The 17,682-nt window shown below is 36.9% G+C and overlaps 1 protein-coding gene across 2 annotated transcripts in view; it reads left to right on the top strand.

Annotated features, from left to right (window-relative positions):
* The window catches only part of STYXL1 (serine/threonine/tyrosine interacting like 1), a 34,518-nt gene extending 17,459 nt beyond the window's left edge, over positions 1-17,059 (top strand). For both annotated transcript variants that reach the window (XM_063454774.1, XM_063454775.1), the window contains exons 3-9: positions 4,066-4,127; positions 6,127-6,229; positions 7,130-7,263; positions 8,146-8,291; positions 14,449-14,543; positions 15,567-15,673; positions 16,819-17,059. In XM_063454774.1, the coding sequence (XP_063310844.1) occupies positions 4,066-4,127; positions 6,127-6,229; positions 7,130-7,263; positions 8,146-8,291; positions 14,449-14,543; positions 15,567-15,673; positions 16,819-16,950 (779 nt within the window). In that variant the 3' untranslated portion in view covers positions 16,951-17,059. The remainder of the gene's footprint in view (positions 1-4,065; positions 4,128-6,126; positions 6,230-7,129; positions 7,264-8,145; positions 8,292-14,448; positions 14,544-15,566; positions 15,674-16,818) is intronic.
* Positions 17,060-17,682: the final 623 nt, after the last annotated feature.

The following is a 17,682-nucleotide window of genomic DNA, read 5'->3' as shown; positions in this document are numbered from 1 at the left end:
AGGTCTCGTTACAGTTATCCAACCCTGAGACTTAAGGACATGGTTGCAGACCGGTCTTGTTATTTATTTCCAAGACAACTACTATCTACTCAGGGTTCATCTAGATATCCCCACTGTGCCTATTACTTAAGGATATGGTGGTAGATTGGTCTTGTTAACAACTTGCTAGACCACTCCTATCTCTTTTTTCTATCTAGATATCTCCATAGTTGTTATTTATGGTCCTTTGAGCCCTCCAATCTGACTGCCCCCAGACGAAGGACCAGTGAATCCTAGTCAATATTTCACTTAGCATATTTTTAGCTAAGCTCATTGATTGTCTATAAGCTATCAGAATTGACCTACCATGATTAAAGTCTAATATCTGTAGCTTTCTAGAGACTTATTTATCAGTAATCTATTGACTAAGACAGTGTTTCCCAACCCAGTCCTCAAGGCACACCTACCAGTCCAGGATTTAAGGATTACCCAGTTTTGTCTAAGGTGTGTTTTCTTTTTTTTTTCTCTAAAAACACCTTAGACAAAACTGGGTTATCCTTAAATCCTGGACTGATTGGTGTGCCTTGAGGACTGGGTTGGGAAACACTGGACTAAGACATATTGAGGTGTGCCATTAAGGCTAGATTTACTACCCTATTTTGGGGTATCTGACCACCTATTTAGGTTTATTTGCTATTTGATTCTTTACGTTCAGATCACTACTCAATGCGGATGATCCCATTCTTTCCATACTCCAGTACTTACTTTAGACACCTGGGTTCTTTATCCAGATGGTCCAAGTAACTCTTCTAGGTTTGATAAAGTTCCTAGGAGAATGCTAAATAATTTTGCCCTTTTGCTATATCACAGGGTTGGAGGAGTTCCCCTTCTTTTTTGTCAATCTTTCTTTTATTGTGACATTTGATTCTCATTACTGGATAAAACAAAACATATGTGTCAGCATTGTTTATAATACACTCCCAGGAAAGACTGCCACATTTTTATGTTTTATAAACAGGTTAATACAGGGTGGGTTAAACTAACAAAACAAAAAATAAACATATGCTGCACTTTCCACCGGATGTACCTAGTAAAGTAAACATGCTATGTACAATATGGTGCAAGCTGGATAAGTATAACTAATGTGAGGAGTCACGGTGGAGTCAACAGGCTTGTAAAATAATGAAAAAATGCGTATGCTGTGCTGTTCACCAGAGATACATAATAAAGTAAACTTGCTATTTATGATATGGTGCAAGCTGGAGTAGTATAACTAATACGAGGGGTCACGGTGGAACCAACAGGCTTGTATCATTAAACATATATGCCTGTTCAAATGTGTGGAAGTAGGCTCGCGAAGGTGGTAAGAACTAGAATGAGCATACATAGTCCAGCTACGTTAGTTTGAATGTCAGGCTTATTGCCACCTTAGGACACACTTGGTCCGCTATCTGCGTGGCATTGAGGAAGCTGAAAGCAACATCCAGAAAAGGAACTTAGGAAGACATGTGTGACATGGTAAAGTTCTGCTTCACGTGGTTGCCTTGGTATATGGGTTCGCGGGTGGCCTCTGGGGTACAAACTATGGAGCATTTGCGGTGTGTATCTGAAGTGTGGGCGCGTATGTCCTGCTGGTTGAGTCACCGGAGCCAGTGGATCTGTGGGGAGGTTAAGTAAACCCAGTGGCCTCTTGCATGTCGTGGATTACATGCTTGGTGCCTCCCTTGTCTATGGTGAGGGTGCGGCCTGGTCCCCAGCGGTATCGGATTTGGTGGAGGTGCAGGAGGGCTGTGAGCTCATGGATCTCCTCCACCCCAGTGTCCCGCCCGACAGGTCCGCGTCGAAGGAGAGGGTCATCCCTTCAAAGGGGTATGTGGATTGACCTCTTGTAGCTTCCAGGACCGCCTTTTTGTCCCTGGATGACTGGAACTGGAGAATTAGATCCCCTGGTGCGGCAGGTGGGGCTTTCGCTGGTTGCGGTATGCAAAATAGTCCCTCCAGGACAGTTGCTTTCGCTGCCCTTGGGGTTAACAGCTCTGTGAGTAGTCTCCTGATGAAATGTGGGAGTTCAGCCTCTGGAACGGAGTCGGCGACTCCCCTGAGCTTTAGTTTTTTTTCCGCGGTTCTTGTCTTCTTGTTGCTCGTGTTGCCAGGATTTTTGCTGCAGGTCTCGGATCGATGTTTGAAGGTCCGCGATCTGGTTAGTGTGGCTGGTTGAGGTGGCCTCTACTGCTGCCAGCCTGTTAGTAATGCCTTTAATGTCCTCTCTAAGCAGGGCCACGTCGGCCATAAGCTCCCCAATAGCCTCCATGGTCACAGGGGTGGGGGCCTTCGTGAGCGGCTGCGCCCGGTGGCGGGATCAGCATGGCCGTCATAGGGTCTCCCCCTACTTCATCTCACGACCCATCCGTGAAGTCTGATCAGCCTCCGTGCAGGGACGCCATCTTGGCTCCTGCTGCATCATGCACCTGCCGCCATAGTTCCCCGATATCCATACCCTGGCGGGGTTTGTCGGGCTTCGCCTTCTTGTTTTTGTGGCCCATTCGGTCTGTGGGATTCTCAGGGTCGTCCCGGGGAAGATTTGGCTTGGGTTTAAGTGCCGAAAATAGTGTTTAATTGGCTCGCTAATCTGGAGCTCCGCAGCCATGCGGCTGTCCGCTTCAAGCGCTAAGCTCTACCTCCCGGAGTTCCCCTTCTGTCACCAAGATGTGAGCATATATGACTCTAAGCTACCATGCTGTCTACGTAACCCAGCATCTAAATGATCTCAAAAGTGGCAGGTTTTTGTGGTTAAAGACAAATGCTTTATGAAAAAACTGTAAAGATTGCATTGGAATTTCACTGAAGATATCATCAGTCAAAAGAGGGATTAATAATATAAAGTTATTTAAAAGCATTGTCCTTTTTAATATTTGCATATTTTGCAAAGACCCACCCAAAATTACATTTCCTACATGTTCACTACAATGTTCATGTACACATTCTATGTTTCTATGTTTCTATGTTTCACAAGATCACTACAATGTTTACCTGGGCTGGGTGGGGGAAGGTAGTTATACGTATCTAACGCCTTGCTACTTGCTAACACCATCTTGTTATTAGTCCATGTCATCAGCTCCTTATTTTTTTTTATTTTTTCCCAGCTTTTATGTTGTACTTTGACACGCAGGCAACAAGTTTGTTTCAACATTCCCAGTGCAATCAGTTTCCTAAAAAGGGGCCTTAGACAATTGTTTTTGAATTCAAAAATAATTCAAACTAAATCTTGAGTTATAGACCACAGTATACAAGTTGGAAAAAATAGTCTGCTATGTTTCCAGTTTGGCTATTTTTGTAATTAAATTATTTATTTAACACATACAAGTTTAAATGCAAGGTTAATGTAAACAAGGATAAAGTTGTATATGCATACCAATTGTATATGAGAAAACATGCATCAAGAAACAAATGTCCAACACAAGATGTGGCTTAAAGGTATTTTGGCCTAAACTTTACTCTTACGTTAAAGTGGCATGGTCACCGTCTGGCAACCTTGCAGAATTTCCAAAGACCTCCGACGGTGACGGTGCAGCTAGTGGTCCAGTGGCCCGGGGGAGGGGGGCAGGGAAAGGTGAACTCTACTTCCCTGAACCTTTCCTTCATGGATTCCACCATCTTCCTCCAGCATGTCCTCTTCACAGCCTGGAACTTCAGCACCAAGAGTTGACGTCAGTGAGTGAGTACAGCATTAAGGTCTATGGAGGATCCCTCCATAGATAGAGCCAATTCCCTGTAGCCATCACTGATGACAGCTTTTGGGATTGTCACTGTAGCTCCACCCAGTCTCTAAGAAAGTCAAGCATAGGAAAAATACATAAGACAAAGTTGTCCCTAGACACAATATAGTCTTTGGGAATAGTTGACAATATACTTTTTTATCATATACATGTGGATGATACCTATTTTTTGCACCCTTGTATGCAATAACAACACCTTAAAATTATTTGTTTTTTTCTGCAGTAAATCTTGATGAGTGCGGTATTCTTTTTTTTTTTTTTGCGATTATATTTATAAACTACAGTTAACTAATGACTTATCTACTTGTAGATGCACGATCTAAGCGAGAGTACAATGAGGGTCATATTATAACAGCACGGAGAACCAAGAAGGTAAAAATGTGTGATATTTTATAACAAGTATGTGTGTGTGTGTGTGTGTGTATATATATATATATATATATATATATATATATATATATATATATATATATATAAAAATATCAAAGATAGCACTCCAAGGACTTAATAAAAATTAACTTTTATTACCTTCGCTAAAATAGCAAATAATCAATAGATTATTTGCTGTTTTAGCGAAGGTAATAAAAGTAAATTTTTATTAAGTCCTTGGAGTGCTATCTTTGATATTTTTCTACATTATTGGCTGACAAGCACCGCGCAACTATATTTTCCATAGGTGGAGTGCAAGATTATCTTTGTTTATATATATATATATATATATATATATATATATATATATATATATATATATATATATATATATATATATAATTCTCTGTAACATACAAACGTTTTCATGAACTGATCAGAAGAAACATGATTGCTGTCACAAAATAAAAAGAGCATCGCTATCTTTTCTGAATTGTTCAAAGATTTAGTTGTTTCAAACTGTCATAACTGTCTGTTGTCACATTCAAAATACACTTTATTAAACATGCAGAAATTGACAGGAAGGGTCTTTTCAGTAAGGTACAATTAACATACGAGATACTATAAGGACATAGTTACATAGTTACATAGCTGAAAAGAGACTTGCGTCCATCAAGTTCAGCCTTCCTCACACCTGTTTTTGCTGTTGATCCAAAAGAAGGCAAAAAACCCAGTCTGAAGCGCTTCCAATTTTGCAACAAACTAGGAAAAAATTCCTTCTTGACCCCAAAATAGCAGTCAGATGTCTCCTTGGCTCAAGCAGCTATTACCCCACTAATTAGAAATTTTATCCCTGTATGTTATGTTTTTGTAAGTATTTATCCAATTGCAGTTTAAACATTTGTATAGACTCTGACAAAACAACCTCTTCAGGCAAAGAATTCCATATCCTTTTCTTTGCCTTAGATGAAATCTCCTTTCTTCCAGCCTAAATGTGTGACCTCGTGTCCTATGTATAGCCCTGTTTATGAATAGATTTCCAGATAATGGTTTGTACTTTATTTTTTTTTTTACAAAAAAAGAGAAATTCCCAAGGATTACATCAAATGCTGGGACACTGCCTGGCCAGTGGCAGGGGCTAATTTATGACTACCTCCATCAAATTCTTGTAGTCATATTGTATAAATGAATCTGAATATCTGCCTCTGTGTTGTATAAGTGTGTGTGCCTGTCTCTGTGTATCGGTATCGGTATCTGTGTTTGGGCGAATGTTTATGAATTTGTTTATGTGTGGGTATAGATGTATGTGTCCATTTTCTAAGCTAAAATGTAACACAAAATCCAGTAGTGCCCCCTCCCAAATTCAGGCTCTAACGTCCCCTCAGAAAAGTATTTAATTAATGATTCCCTACGGGGAACAATGTGATTGCATTTTACTCGATCAGCGCAGAGGAAGCACCTCTAGTGACTGCCATACTGACAGCCACTAGAGGAGTACTTAACCCTGCAATATAAACATTGCAGTTTCTCATAAAGACACTTCACCCAGGCTACTTCATTGAGATGAAGTGGTCTGGGTGACAATAGTGTTCCTTTAACTCTAATGCAAGCAAGAGTTTTATAGCTTTTTGCCTTCTTGTCTGAATTTCAGTGGATTCCTTTTTAAAAAGCAAGTGATTGTATTCACTAGACTTACCTGTCTCTAAACAGGATTGGGTTGAAATGTAGTATTTCTTCAATATTTGGTTTAAAATCTATCATTTTTGCATGGAAATTCTGTGTAAGATATAGAATTTGCACATTTACTAGACACTAAACGGAGCTCTTACAGTTATAATGATTGAGTTTAAACCAGATTTGGTTTTAATAAATATAAGATTTGGTAATCTGTTCATTTTCATAGACTTTTGTCCATTCTTGCAAAAGTGTGTGCTTAGTAAATAATCTTAAAATATTCATTTAGTTCTAAGATGCTAAGCAAAGTCATTTTCACTTCCTGCAGGATCAATATGATAAAAACTTCATGTTTCCAGAGTCTACAGAGCTGGACTGCTTCACATATTTTATAGTGTATGACGGACACACAAATTCTTTGGATGAAGAAGGTAAAAGTCTTAAATACATTTCTCTAACTGTGAGAGAATTAAAGAAATGTTTTGAAGCACATTTGTTTTTTTTAATTAGTTTTTTTTTCTTTAAAAGCAGTTATGATCTCACGTCCTCTGTAAAGTTATAAATCCATTGCCATCATAAAACAACATTACAACAGCAGTAAAGTCAGTGTTTTATTTTAAATTTCCCGTGATATTTTAAGTGATCTTTGAATTAACATGGTTATTTACTAAAGGGAGAATTGGCGGGAATTGAAGAATTTTTCTAATTCAGTTACTTTGGCCTAAATTTAGAAATCCACTTTGAATTCACAGCAATTCTCAATGTAGTGAATAACCCAGTTAATATTTGTTTGCTTTATTGTCCAGTTATGTGTGGTACACATTATCTACATACATTACCTATGACAAATGGATTCCTTTTGGATCCATCAGAACTGTATTTATGCCTATGGCCTTAGAAAGTCTAGGGTGCCGTGTTATAAAAAGGGTGAAATACTCATATGGACTGTGTTGGAATTTCAATGAAATTACAGCCCAGTCCAGATATATGCTAAGACAAAGTAGGGATTACTTTATCTCTGTGTATTTCCTACATCTGACACTTCTAGACACTAGGCAGATCTACTGCCGTCTAGAAGTGTCAGTCCCTCAGCTGTCACCAGTGCTGGCTGCAGAGAATTGGCTTTATCTATCGAGGATATCGCGGTCTCCTCCATAAACCTCCATGCTGTGCTCTCACGCATGCACGAGAGTTCACCAGTGACGTCGGCTCCTCTGTTATGCCAGGAGCTGTAGAGGACCCGCCGGGTAAAGATGGCAACACTCATTTTAGCATGCTTATATAATAACATAAAGCAGATCCCTTGTTTAATGACCATGTTTCCTTACCAGGTCCAGCTATTGAATGTGCCAGGGTCATGGCCCAGGTCTGCCGTCTACCAGTCATGGTGCTCAAAGGGGGCTATGAATTATTTTCTGCTCATTACCACTTCTTTAGGTCTCAGAAAGTGTTTTGGATGCCTCAGGTAAGGAAAACATTTTTGTCCAATAATAATAAAATATCAGGAAATATTAGCTTTAACAAAAAATAAAATAAATTGTGATTTTACTTAAATTATGCTTATTGTGTTAGTTGAAGACAAATTAAGACTTCATATAGATTTAATGGTTATTGAGAACATATATATTGGGAAGATACGCACAAAGATATTCTTTCCAAAACATATAATATACAAATATTTAATATAGCTCAATACATTTGAATTAAAAAAATAAAAACAACAAAACAAAATTGATCATATATAACGGTTATCCTGTTAAATTTCCTGAATTTCCTGGTTATTTTTATATGCATTTATTAAAAGGATTTGTAGTCTGAAATAATATTCTAAAGCTACAAAAATATTTGAGAGTCCAATTCAGCAAATAGGACGAGTGACCTGGCCATTCACCAAATCTTACATTATTGGATGGCTGTGCAATGTATAAAAATTTAGTCTATTTTATATTATTTAATTGTGGTGCTTATTTATTATTTGTTAGTAGCCATCAATAAGTATATATAACTATAAGCGTTTGGATATTACTTTGTTATTTTGATTGCAATCTAACCATTTTTCATAGTGTATTGCATATATTGTTTTTTTTTCTTCTTTGCCATAGGTTTCTTTGTGGGATAGTTGTAGAGATAGAAGGGTGGTTTTGCTCAGTGTTAAGTTGTCTTAATATACCATTGAATGCTAAAACACCTAGTAACTTTATCATTATAATTTTACCTGTTAACAACAGATCCAAAGATATCTGCTTGTCCATAGAAATATTGAACATACTTTATAAAAACACAATTCACTCAGTATTCTAGACTGTAGAGGATGTTCTACAATATGTGCTCTCTCTCACATTTACAGGAAATAGATGACTTTAAGCCACATCCAGTTGAGATAATACCGTGTTTTTTATATCTCGGTGATGCTCGGCATGGAAATGACCTTCATATTCTAAAAGATCTCAAGATTAAATCCCAAATCAAGGTTTCTATGAACCCAGTAAATGCGTAAGTGCAATTCTTCACAGATCATGTCTATTAATTGAGTAGACAGAATAATATACAGGGTGCGCCAGAAATATATAATGGACCACAAAAAGCTAACTAAAGAGTAAAGAAAAAAAATTAAAAGTCCAATAAAAATACCAAAGGTAGAAAAAGTCCTAAGAACACAATATGTCTTTAAATGTTCATGCGAAATCCATGATACATCTCAATTCAGCAACAGCGTATGAAAGAAAGCAGATGATGTCAGGAGTTCTTACCTGAGGTGGGAGTCTGTAGCGCAGATATGTTGCTCACCCTTGCAGATAGACACAGTCCAAGGTGACCAGATAAGAAGCCACCTGGACTGTGAATCTGTGCATGGGGGCTGTGCAGGAATGGTGATTCCAATGCAGTACACACAAGAACACAAACAGCAGGATAGTCAAGACATAGCCGAAGTCAATTTTTTTTTACCAGAAATAAACCAATTAAATCCTCCACTTTATCTAACGCACAAGGTTTTTTTTAAATGCAGATGTATGTAAACAAATGTATAATAAAAATATAATAAAAATATTTAAAAAAATTTAAAAAAAATTATATATATATATATATATATATATACATATATATTCACATACCGATATATATATACATATATTAATTCTACATATATATTTAAGTAATATTTTTACATAATTGGGTATCTTAATTAATTACAATTAGTGGGACCTGCCTGACAACCCATGCCGAAAGTAAAGGGAATTTAATTTGCTAGCACAATATTTAACCCTATAACTTTCCAAGACACCATAAAACCTGTACATGGGGGGTACTGTTCTACTCGAGGGACTTCGCTGAACACAAATATTAGTGTTTCAAAACAGTAAAATGTATTACAACGATGATATCGACAGTAAAAGTGACTTTTTTTGCATTTTTCATGCATAAACAGCACTTACACTGACGATATTATTGCTGCGATACTTTTTACTGTTTTGAAACACAAATATTTGTGTTCAGCGAAGTCTCCCGAGTACAACAGTACCCCTCATGTACAGGTTTTATGGTGTTTTCAAAAGTTACAGCGTCAAATATAAGGCTTGTGTTTCATTTTTTTCACATAAAAATTTGCCAGATTGGGTACGTTGCCTTTGAGACCCTATGGTAGCCCAAGAATGAAAATTACCCCTATGATGGCATACCATTTGCAATAGCAGACAACCCAAGGTATTCTAAACGGGGTATGTCCAGTCTTTATAGTAGCCACTTAGTCACAAACACTAGCCAAAATTGGCGGTTTTTGCATTTTTCACACACAAACAAATACTAACGCTAACTTTGGACATTGTTTGTGACCAAATGGCTACTAAAAAAGACTGGACATACCCCATTTGCAATACCTTGGGTTGTCTACTATTGCAAATGGTGTGCCATTATGGGTGTAAATTTCATTCCTGGGCTACTATACAGTCTCAAAGGCAACGTAACCAATCTGGCGAATTTAAATTTCAAATGTAACGTGCTATATTTGACCCTGTAACTTCCCAAAACTCCATAAAACCTGTACATAGGGGGTACTGTTTTACACTTGAGACTTTGCTGAATACAAATATGTGTATTTTACTGCAGTAAAAGCAAACAGTATTATGACGTTGACAGTTAAAATGTCATGTAGAACTAAAAAATAAAATTTCTTATTTTCTCCCATTTTTTTCATATTAAATTATGTTTCATAGCTAAATATTTAATATTAAATGAAAGCCCTGTTTCCCCTGAATAAAATTATATATAATAAGGGGGGTGCATTTAATATGAAAGAGGTGAATTACGGTTGGACAGACATATAGCGCAAATGCCAGGTTTTGTTTACATTTTGTTTCGTTCACAACGTGTACATTTGGCTCCGTCCTTAAGGGGTTAAACAAGACTACACATTTTGTATCCAATATTACAAATAAAACTTATAAAATAAAAGATTTCATCACTTGCGATACGAATAATGTAACCTACCTATTCAACTGCTCCCATCATAGAGCACATTTTATATTTTATGTGTTTCAGTATTATTTATAATTTAATAAAAATAAATTAGTATTATTTTTAACCTTTTGATTAAAAGTTAATTTTAACTATGTATAATAAAGTTATGTGATTATATATTTCTGGAGTGCTTCAGGAGTGCTGCCTTCTACACTTGTGATCAGTTTTGTAGCGCTTTTCCATCCAACATACTCCATGTCTGTTAATTGCCCCAAAATACATCTGTATATATCTAGTGTTGGTACTATGTTGTTGTATGCCGTTGCTTAAAGGGATACTACAGTGTCAGGAATACAAAGTTGTATTCCTAACACTATAGTTCCCTCTGCCTCCTGCCTCTGTCGTGGCCCTTTACCCTTTATTTAAAGAGACACTATAGTCACCCAGACCACTTCAGCTCAATTAAGTGGTCTGGGTGCCAGGTCCCTCCAGTTTTAACCCTTCAGATGCAAACATAGCAGTTTCAGAGGGGTTAAGCCAGCCTCATATTATGCCTCAATCACGCGTCACGCATTGAAAAGTGCTTTCCTATGGACACTTTGAATGCGCGCGCAGCAGTGCCGTGCATGCGCATTCGGCTCCTGTGACGTCGGACGAGGATGCTGACGTCGGCGGGGGAGAAGAGGTAAGGGAGCCCGGCGCTGGAATTAGGTGAGCGCCACGGGAGGGGGACCCTGAGGGTGGGGTCACCCTCAGGGTACTATAGTGTCAGGAAAACCGATTTGTTTTCCTGACACTATAGTGTCCCTTTAATCACTCGATTTGGCACCCCGCCTCTACTGACGCCATCCTACAGGGGGGCTAATGCAATTAGAGCCTCTCCACAGGAATGCATTGAATCAGTGCTTTCCTTTGGGGTTTTTGCTGATATGCAGAGCGTGACGACATCCAGCGACCTAAAATCCTGTAAGTCTGGTAGACAGCCACTAGAGGCAGTTTTAATCCTGCAATGTAAGCATTGCAGTTTCTCGAAATCTGCAATGTTTTACATGGCAGGAATAAGGGCAACAGGGACACTGCACCCAGACCACTTCAATTAGATGAAATGGTCTGGGTGCCTATGGTGTCTCTTTAATGCAGTACTGCATAATTTAATTATAGTAGTATACTATTTAAAAGTATGTTATTGAGTCAGAGCTTGTTACATTTTAAAAAGCAATATGTTTTGTGTTTTTTTTTTTTTTTTTATTATTCATGAATCATCACATATATATGGTGCCTCTTCTTTATTATATAATAGGGAGAAAAGAAATAATTTGCCACAGAAATGTAGAATCAATGTGGCAAATACAGGGTCAACAAGGCAGTTAAAGGGCCTAAACCCTATTATAAATATAATTACCAATAAATGCAAGTTGCAATAATTGGCTACAGTAAAAACATCACTTTAATTGTATTTGCAATAGAAAAGAAATAAAAAGGAAAAATTAAAAAAATTGTATGGAGATAAGTGAAAAATGTGCACCCAAATAATGAAAAGCACAAGAAGGGGTGTAATCATCTTTTAATATAAAAAGTAAAGGGCTGATTCTGATTAAAGCCAGCCTCTCTAAAGCCAGCAATATGCAACAGCGAGGGAAAGTGTAAGCTGAAAACGGAAACAGAGTCACCAACGTGTCAAATTGCTCAATATACAAAAGACACTGTATCCAGTTTCTTAGTGATTTTTAGTCCCTCACTAAACGGTAAGTTCGAACCAAATACAGTTATTGCAAAATTAGTCAAATTAAACCACAAATACAGATTAAATATCTATTAGGGTATAGCCCTTGATATAACTAAGGATGAAACTCCAGTGACCAAGTACCAAAATATACAGCTTTATTGTCTATAAAGAGTTATCTAACTGGAGATGAAATTTCAGTAACAAAGTACAGAGGTTTAAAGTCTTATAAATATAATAATATAGTTAGATATCTAGCTAGAGATGGACTTTCATTAAGTAAGTACAGAGGTCTATTGTGGTGCCTAATAATATTGCACTTTAGATGTAGTAAAAATTAGAATGACTTGTCATAAAATTTTGATAATATACTTGCAGTTGTCTAATCAAAGGGTGTTCGTGATATTATCACAGGAATCTATGTATCAGAAACTGTAATACACCGATGCACTGCCTTTTAATGAAGTAACAAAATCTCTGAAATACAAATGGTAATTTGTGAACTAAAAACAAAGCTCTAAAATTAAAACTGCATAATTGATAGCAATAAGACCTGGGGTAGTAACATCTTCAGAGTATCTCAGATTGAGCAGTGTAAAACGATTTACACCAGGAAAGAACAGTGGCAAAGTACAGGAAAAGTTGTTCTCTGCACTTTTACACTTCCCCTTTAATGAACAGGAGTATCATTAAAACATACAGTAAGGTCTTCAGAGTATCTCAGAGTGAGGCAGTGTAAAACAATTCCACCAGAGACCAGTTGCAAAGTACTATTGCACTTCCCATTTAATGAACCAGAGTATCGTTAACCCAGACAGTTTTACTATCTCTGAGATAGATCACATATAACTACTGATAACTATAGCATTGTGAAAGTGCATTCTTGACTTAAAGTTATAAGGGTTAGCCCTTTATTATTAGGAGTTGCTGGATGTTCCCCTAAGATATATTGTGAAACTCTATTTTTCATTTTATTTTGATAACAAAATAACACACAAACTGATAAAGTCACATATAAACTGTCTCATTCACAGACAAACACACTGCATAATATATAATACAGACACACACTTTATGTAATACATACATACACTATATAATACACGCACACTTTATATAATACATACATACACTATATAATACACGCACACTTGATATAATACATACACACACACTTTATATAATACAATACATACACACGTACGTTATATAATGCATACATACACTATATAATACATATACACACACTTTATATAATACAATACATAAATACACTATATAATACATACACACACACTTTATATAATACAATACATACACACGTACTTTATATAAGGCATACATACACTATATAATACGCACACTTTATATAATACATACATACACTATATAATACATACACACACACACTTTATAAAATACAGATTATATTGTATACAGGTTGTATATTTGCTATGATATATTTACTTTGGTGATTTTCCAAACGTATTTGGTTTTCCCCCTTTTTTTTTTCTTCTTTTCAATGATAAACACCTCCCACACAGAAACAGCCAAGAGTTTGGGAGCATAATACACCTTAAATGAATCACAAATTGTCCAAAACTAGTTAATACATGCAGAGAGTATAATACAGTATCCTCCATGTACCATATTATTATTAAGAGATATACTGTCCTCCGTATACAGTATGATTTATTAAGAAAAACTAATATCAACTTTACCCTATAATAGTTGTGTTAATAAAGTTCTCTTTAAGAATAAGTGGTGAGAAGTGCCCACTATTAAAGTTGATAAGCACTTAACATCCCACCATGGAAAAAGCCCCAAACCTGGGAACATAGTATTTCACCTCTTAATAAAGGTACAACACTTTATTTCATTAGAAGGGTTCAAATAATCAATATACCCAATGTCCAAAATATGAGTTAAATAAACAAGGTAAGAAAATCCTTCATTGAGCCCTCTTGGATTGATGGTTTTCAATTTGTAGATCCAATGTCAATTACGTTGTCTTAAAAATGTGTCATAGTCACCTCCGCTTTGGTCACTTTTTACCAGTTCCAGCCCACAGAAGCACAATCTGTTGGCACATCCAGAGTGATAGGCTTTATGATGTCTAGGTATTGGTAGTGTTCTTGACAGATCTAACACACTCCTTAAAATGCTCTTTTATGGATCACAATTAATGTGATATAATATGGAGTTTTAGATTTTCTCTCCTCTCCCAACAGGACATCTACCCCCACACACTGTCAAAAGGCCTTATATACATTCACCATGGATAGGATCTCTTCAACCACATACAAAGAAATACATAATTTTCAGGGGAAAAAAGCTATTCATAGTAATTTGAGTGAGTCAAACTGTGGAGATACCAAGCTACATACAGAATGATTCTAAATATTTTTTAGATTCCAGATATGTTGTTATCGGAAAAGGCAGACAGTTTAACAATATGTTTTTGTCTCCTAGTTCTCTAGAAAATGTTCACATGCTGCATATTCCAACCACAGATTCCAATGATTCAGACCTTTTTCAGTTTTTCCCCAATGTGTGCACGTTTATAGGTAAGCTATTCTTCTAGATGAATGAAACTCACAACACCACTGTCATTCCTTGATATAGGCACATTTTAACATTGTACAACAGGATTTAGGTTTAATTTAACATATGTATAAAGGGAATCTCACACCTATTTAGCTACTGGCCAGGCCAGAAGACACGCAACAAGAAGGTACATAACAAGCATTTTGATATTTTTTCAAGACGATGGTTTGCCAATATGCGTGTGAATGCAGGGATATCTTTCTGTAGAGGGTTGGTGAATGCAAGGGTGCATATGAAAGGTATTATTGTGCATGAATGAACACATTCATGGGTGTGGGTGACTGCCTGAGTGCATAGGTTTGTGTGATGGATGAGTGTGTTGTGTATATTCAGTATCTCTTGCAATATTACTGGTCGTTTTCCAACATATTGAAAGTTACATTTGAAGGATTAAGATGTGGTATGTCAGTGCTCCTCATATCTAAATATCACTGCCCCTTTTCTCTAATTTTTCACTGCCCCACATCCCCTACTAGGTGAATTGTAGATTTTTTCACATGAAATCTATTCCTATACATTTACATATTTGTTGTCCTAGCATCCCTTCATTTGTGCGCCTCCTTCCCATTGTCACTGCCCCTTGCCCTGAATGTCCCTACTATCTTTCACTTCTAACTATCCTCTTTTCTTAATTGTCCCTGCCCCCTTTCTGACAGCTTACACTGTAGTAACACAGAGTGTCGGGTATGACATCATGTATTGCTACATTGCGAGCCACGGGGAAGCTGTGCTTGTTGGTAAAAGATAAAGTTTATCCTTGCGTGGTTGCAGTTCATGTCCATGGCAGAAGCCTACAGACCTACAGCTGAATTACCTCCTGCCTAGCTGACATGTTACACTATGTGGCTATGGGTGTTTCTCTCACACCAACTCAATTTCCTCTTTATTCCTCTTTCCTCTTTTCCATGTGCAAAAAGAAGAGTGGAAATTTTGAACTTTGACTTTATGAATAATTATTTTTATTGATGTATCTTTTTATACAGATTCACAGAAGAATTCTGCAGTTCTAGTAGTTTCGGATCTGGGTATCAGCCGCAGCAGTACTGTGCTGATTGCATACCTTATGCATTACAGAAAGTGCACGTTGAAGGTAATTTCTACATGTTTATACTGTCTGCCAGCACTAAAGACCAAAGTTTTGTTACACATTAGCAATAGTTTATTTAAACATGTATTTCAATATATACCTCTTATTATGTACTTTTCTGAAACTTTTATACTGATCTATTTATCAAGCTGTCTTTTTGCTGGTGAAATACACAATATCTGATGCGACAATATATTTATAAAACAAAATCTTTTTTTTTTCTTCAATACCTCTCCCCCATTCTCTCACATCAAAATGCTCCTAAAAATAAATCTGCTGTATTTTCAGTTTAGCTATTTCTTACACATACCCTGCAAAGTGAGTTATTTTTTATTTATTTTTTCTCCCTTTGAGGAGGACTTGCAGATGGGACAATATGTAAGGTGGCTTTACTGGAACCAGTGTTAATTTTGTCGATTAACGATTTTAGTTGACTTAACATTTTGAGAATTGGCCACTACAACAAGACTAAAACATTTCAGATGACTAAAATACGACTAAAACTAAAATGGCTTTTTAAACTAAATTTTAGACATAGAGGGGCTGGGGAAAAAAGAGACAAGGGGCTGGGGGGAAGAGACCCTCAGATGGGGCTATGGAGAGAAGGAGCCACACAGAGGGGCTGGGAGGGGGCCAAAGAGCCACATATGGGCTGGGGAAGGGGCAAAAGAGACAGACAAGGGTTTGGGGTGGGGGGACACAGACAGGCTGGAAGAACACAAAGAGACACAGGGACTGTGGAAGGGGCAAATGAGACATCTTTCAGACTTTAGGAGAAAGTCACCTGGAGGGGCTACGGGGACACAAAGAGACACAGAGGGGCTGGGGAAAGAGCAAAAGAGGCTTTAAATAAACCCATTTGATTTTAGTTGTGTCGACCAAAATCTACTGGAGATTTAGTAGACTAAAACGAAAACAATTCAGATAACTAAAATATGACTAAAACTAAAGTGGCCTATTAGTCAAAAGACTATGACTAAAACTAAATTGAAATTTTCTGCCAAATAATACTGACTGGAACTCACTATACACAGCCTGTACTTGTTTTCTCAATATATATTCTGGAATATATATTATATTCCAATAATCCAGAGTAATTGTAGCTTCCAACAAAAAACATTGCATTAATCTGTGGGGTTCTCTTTTAGGAGGCATGGGAAGATGTCCTGAAGTGCAAAATGAACATGAGGCCAAACCGAGGATTTGTGGTTCAGCTATCAGAGTGGGAAAAAACTATCATGGGTCATCACATTACAGACATATCAGACCCTAAATTTTGATCTTCAAAGATGCCTGCTTAAAGAAAATATATTTACTGGACCTGCTCACCCGATCAAGATAATGGAAAAATAATAGAACAATGGGCATGATTAAAGTCTTTTGCTAAAACATTGATTTTTTTTTTTGCGAATGTAGTGCAGTAAAACCTACAATTTTGTTGTAGCAGTTATGTATATCCCCATTGTTTTTTAATACTAGAGGAATCATGACAAATGTCAGTTTTCACCAAGCATTTGGTAATTATATATAAATATAATAACAAATATAGTCTCTTCAGGATCCAAAACATTGCCACATTGTGAATCGGAAATCCTTGTGGAATACACTAACATTTTCATATTTGTAATGTAATGCCTTTTTTTAATAACAGTTTGAATGTATGGTCGCATTTATATTTTTTAGCAGCTCCTATTACTTTTTTTTCTCCATAATGGTTTATTTACAGGTGATACTCGAAAAATTTGAATATCGTGCAAAAGTTAATTTATTTCAGTAATGCAACGTAAAAGGGGAAACTAATATATGAGATAGACGCATTACATGCAAAGCAAGATAGTTCAAGCCGTGATTTGTCATAAGTGCGATGATTATGGCTTACAGCTCATGAAAACCCCAAATCCACAGAATATTGGGAAAAGGTGCAATATTCTAAGCACACAGTGTCCCACTCTAATCAGCTAAGTAAGCCATAACACCGCAAAGGGTTTCTGAGCCTTTAAATGGTCTCTCAG

This window comes from Pelobates fuscus, chromosome 5 (assembly GCF_036172605.1).
Source record: "Pelobates fuscus isolate aPelFus1 chromosome 5, aPelFus1.pri, whole genome shotgun sequence".
NCBI classification, from domain to species: Eukaryota; Metazoa; Chordata; class Amphibia; order Anura; family Pelobatidae; genus Pelobates; species Pelobates fuscus.
The sequence above is the reverse complement of the archived record's forward strand: the minus strand, read 5'-3'. Positions and strand labels throughout refer to the sequence as shown.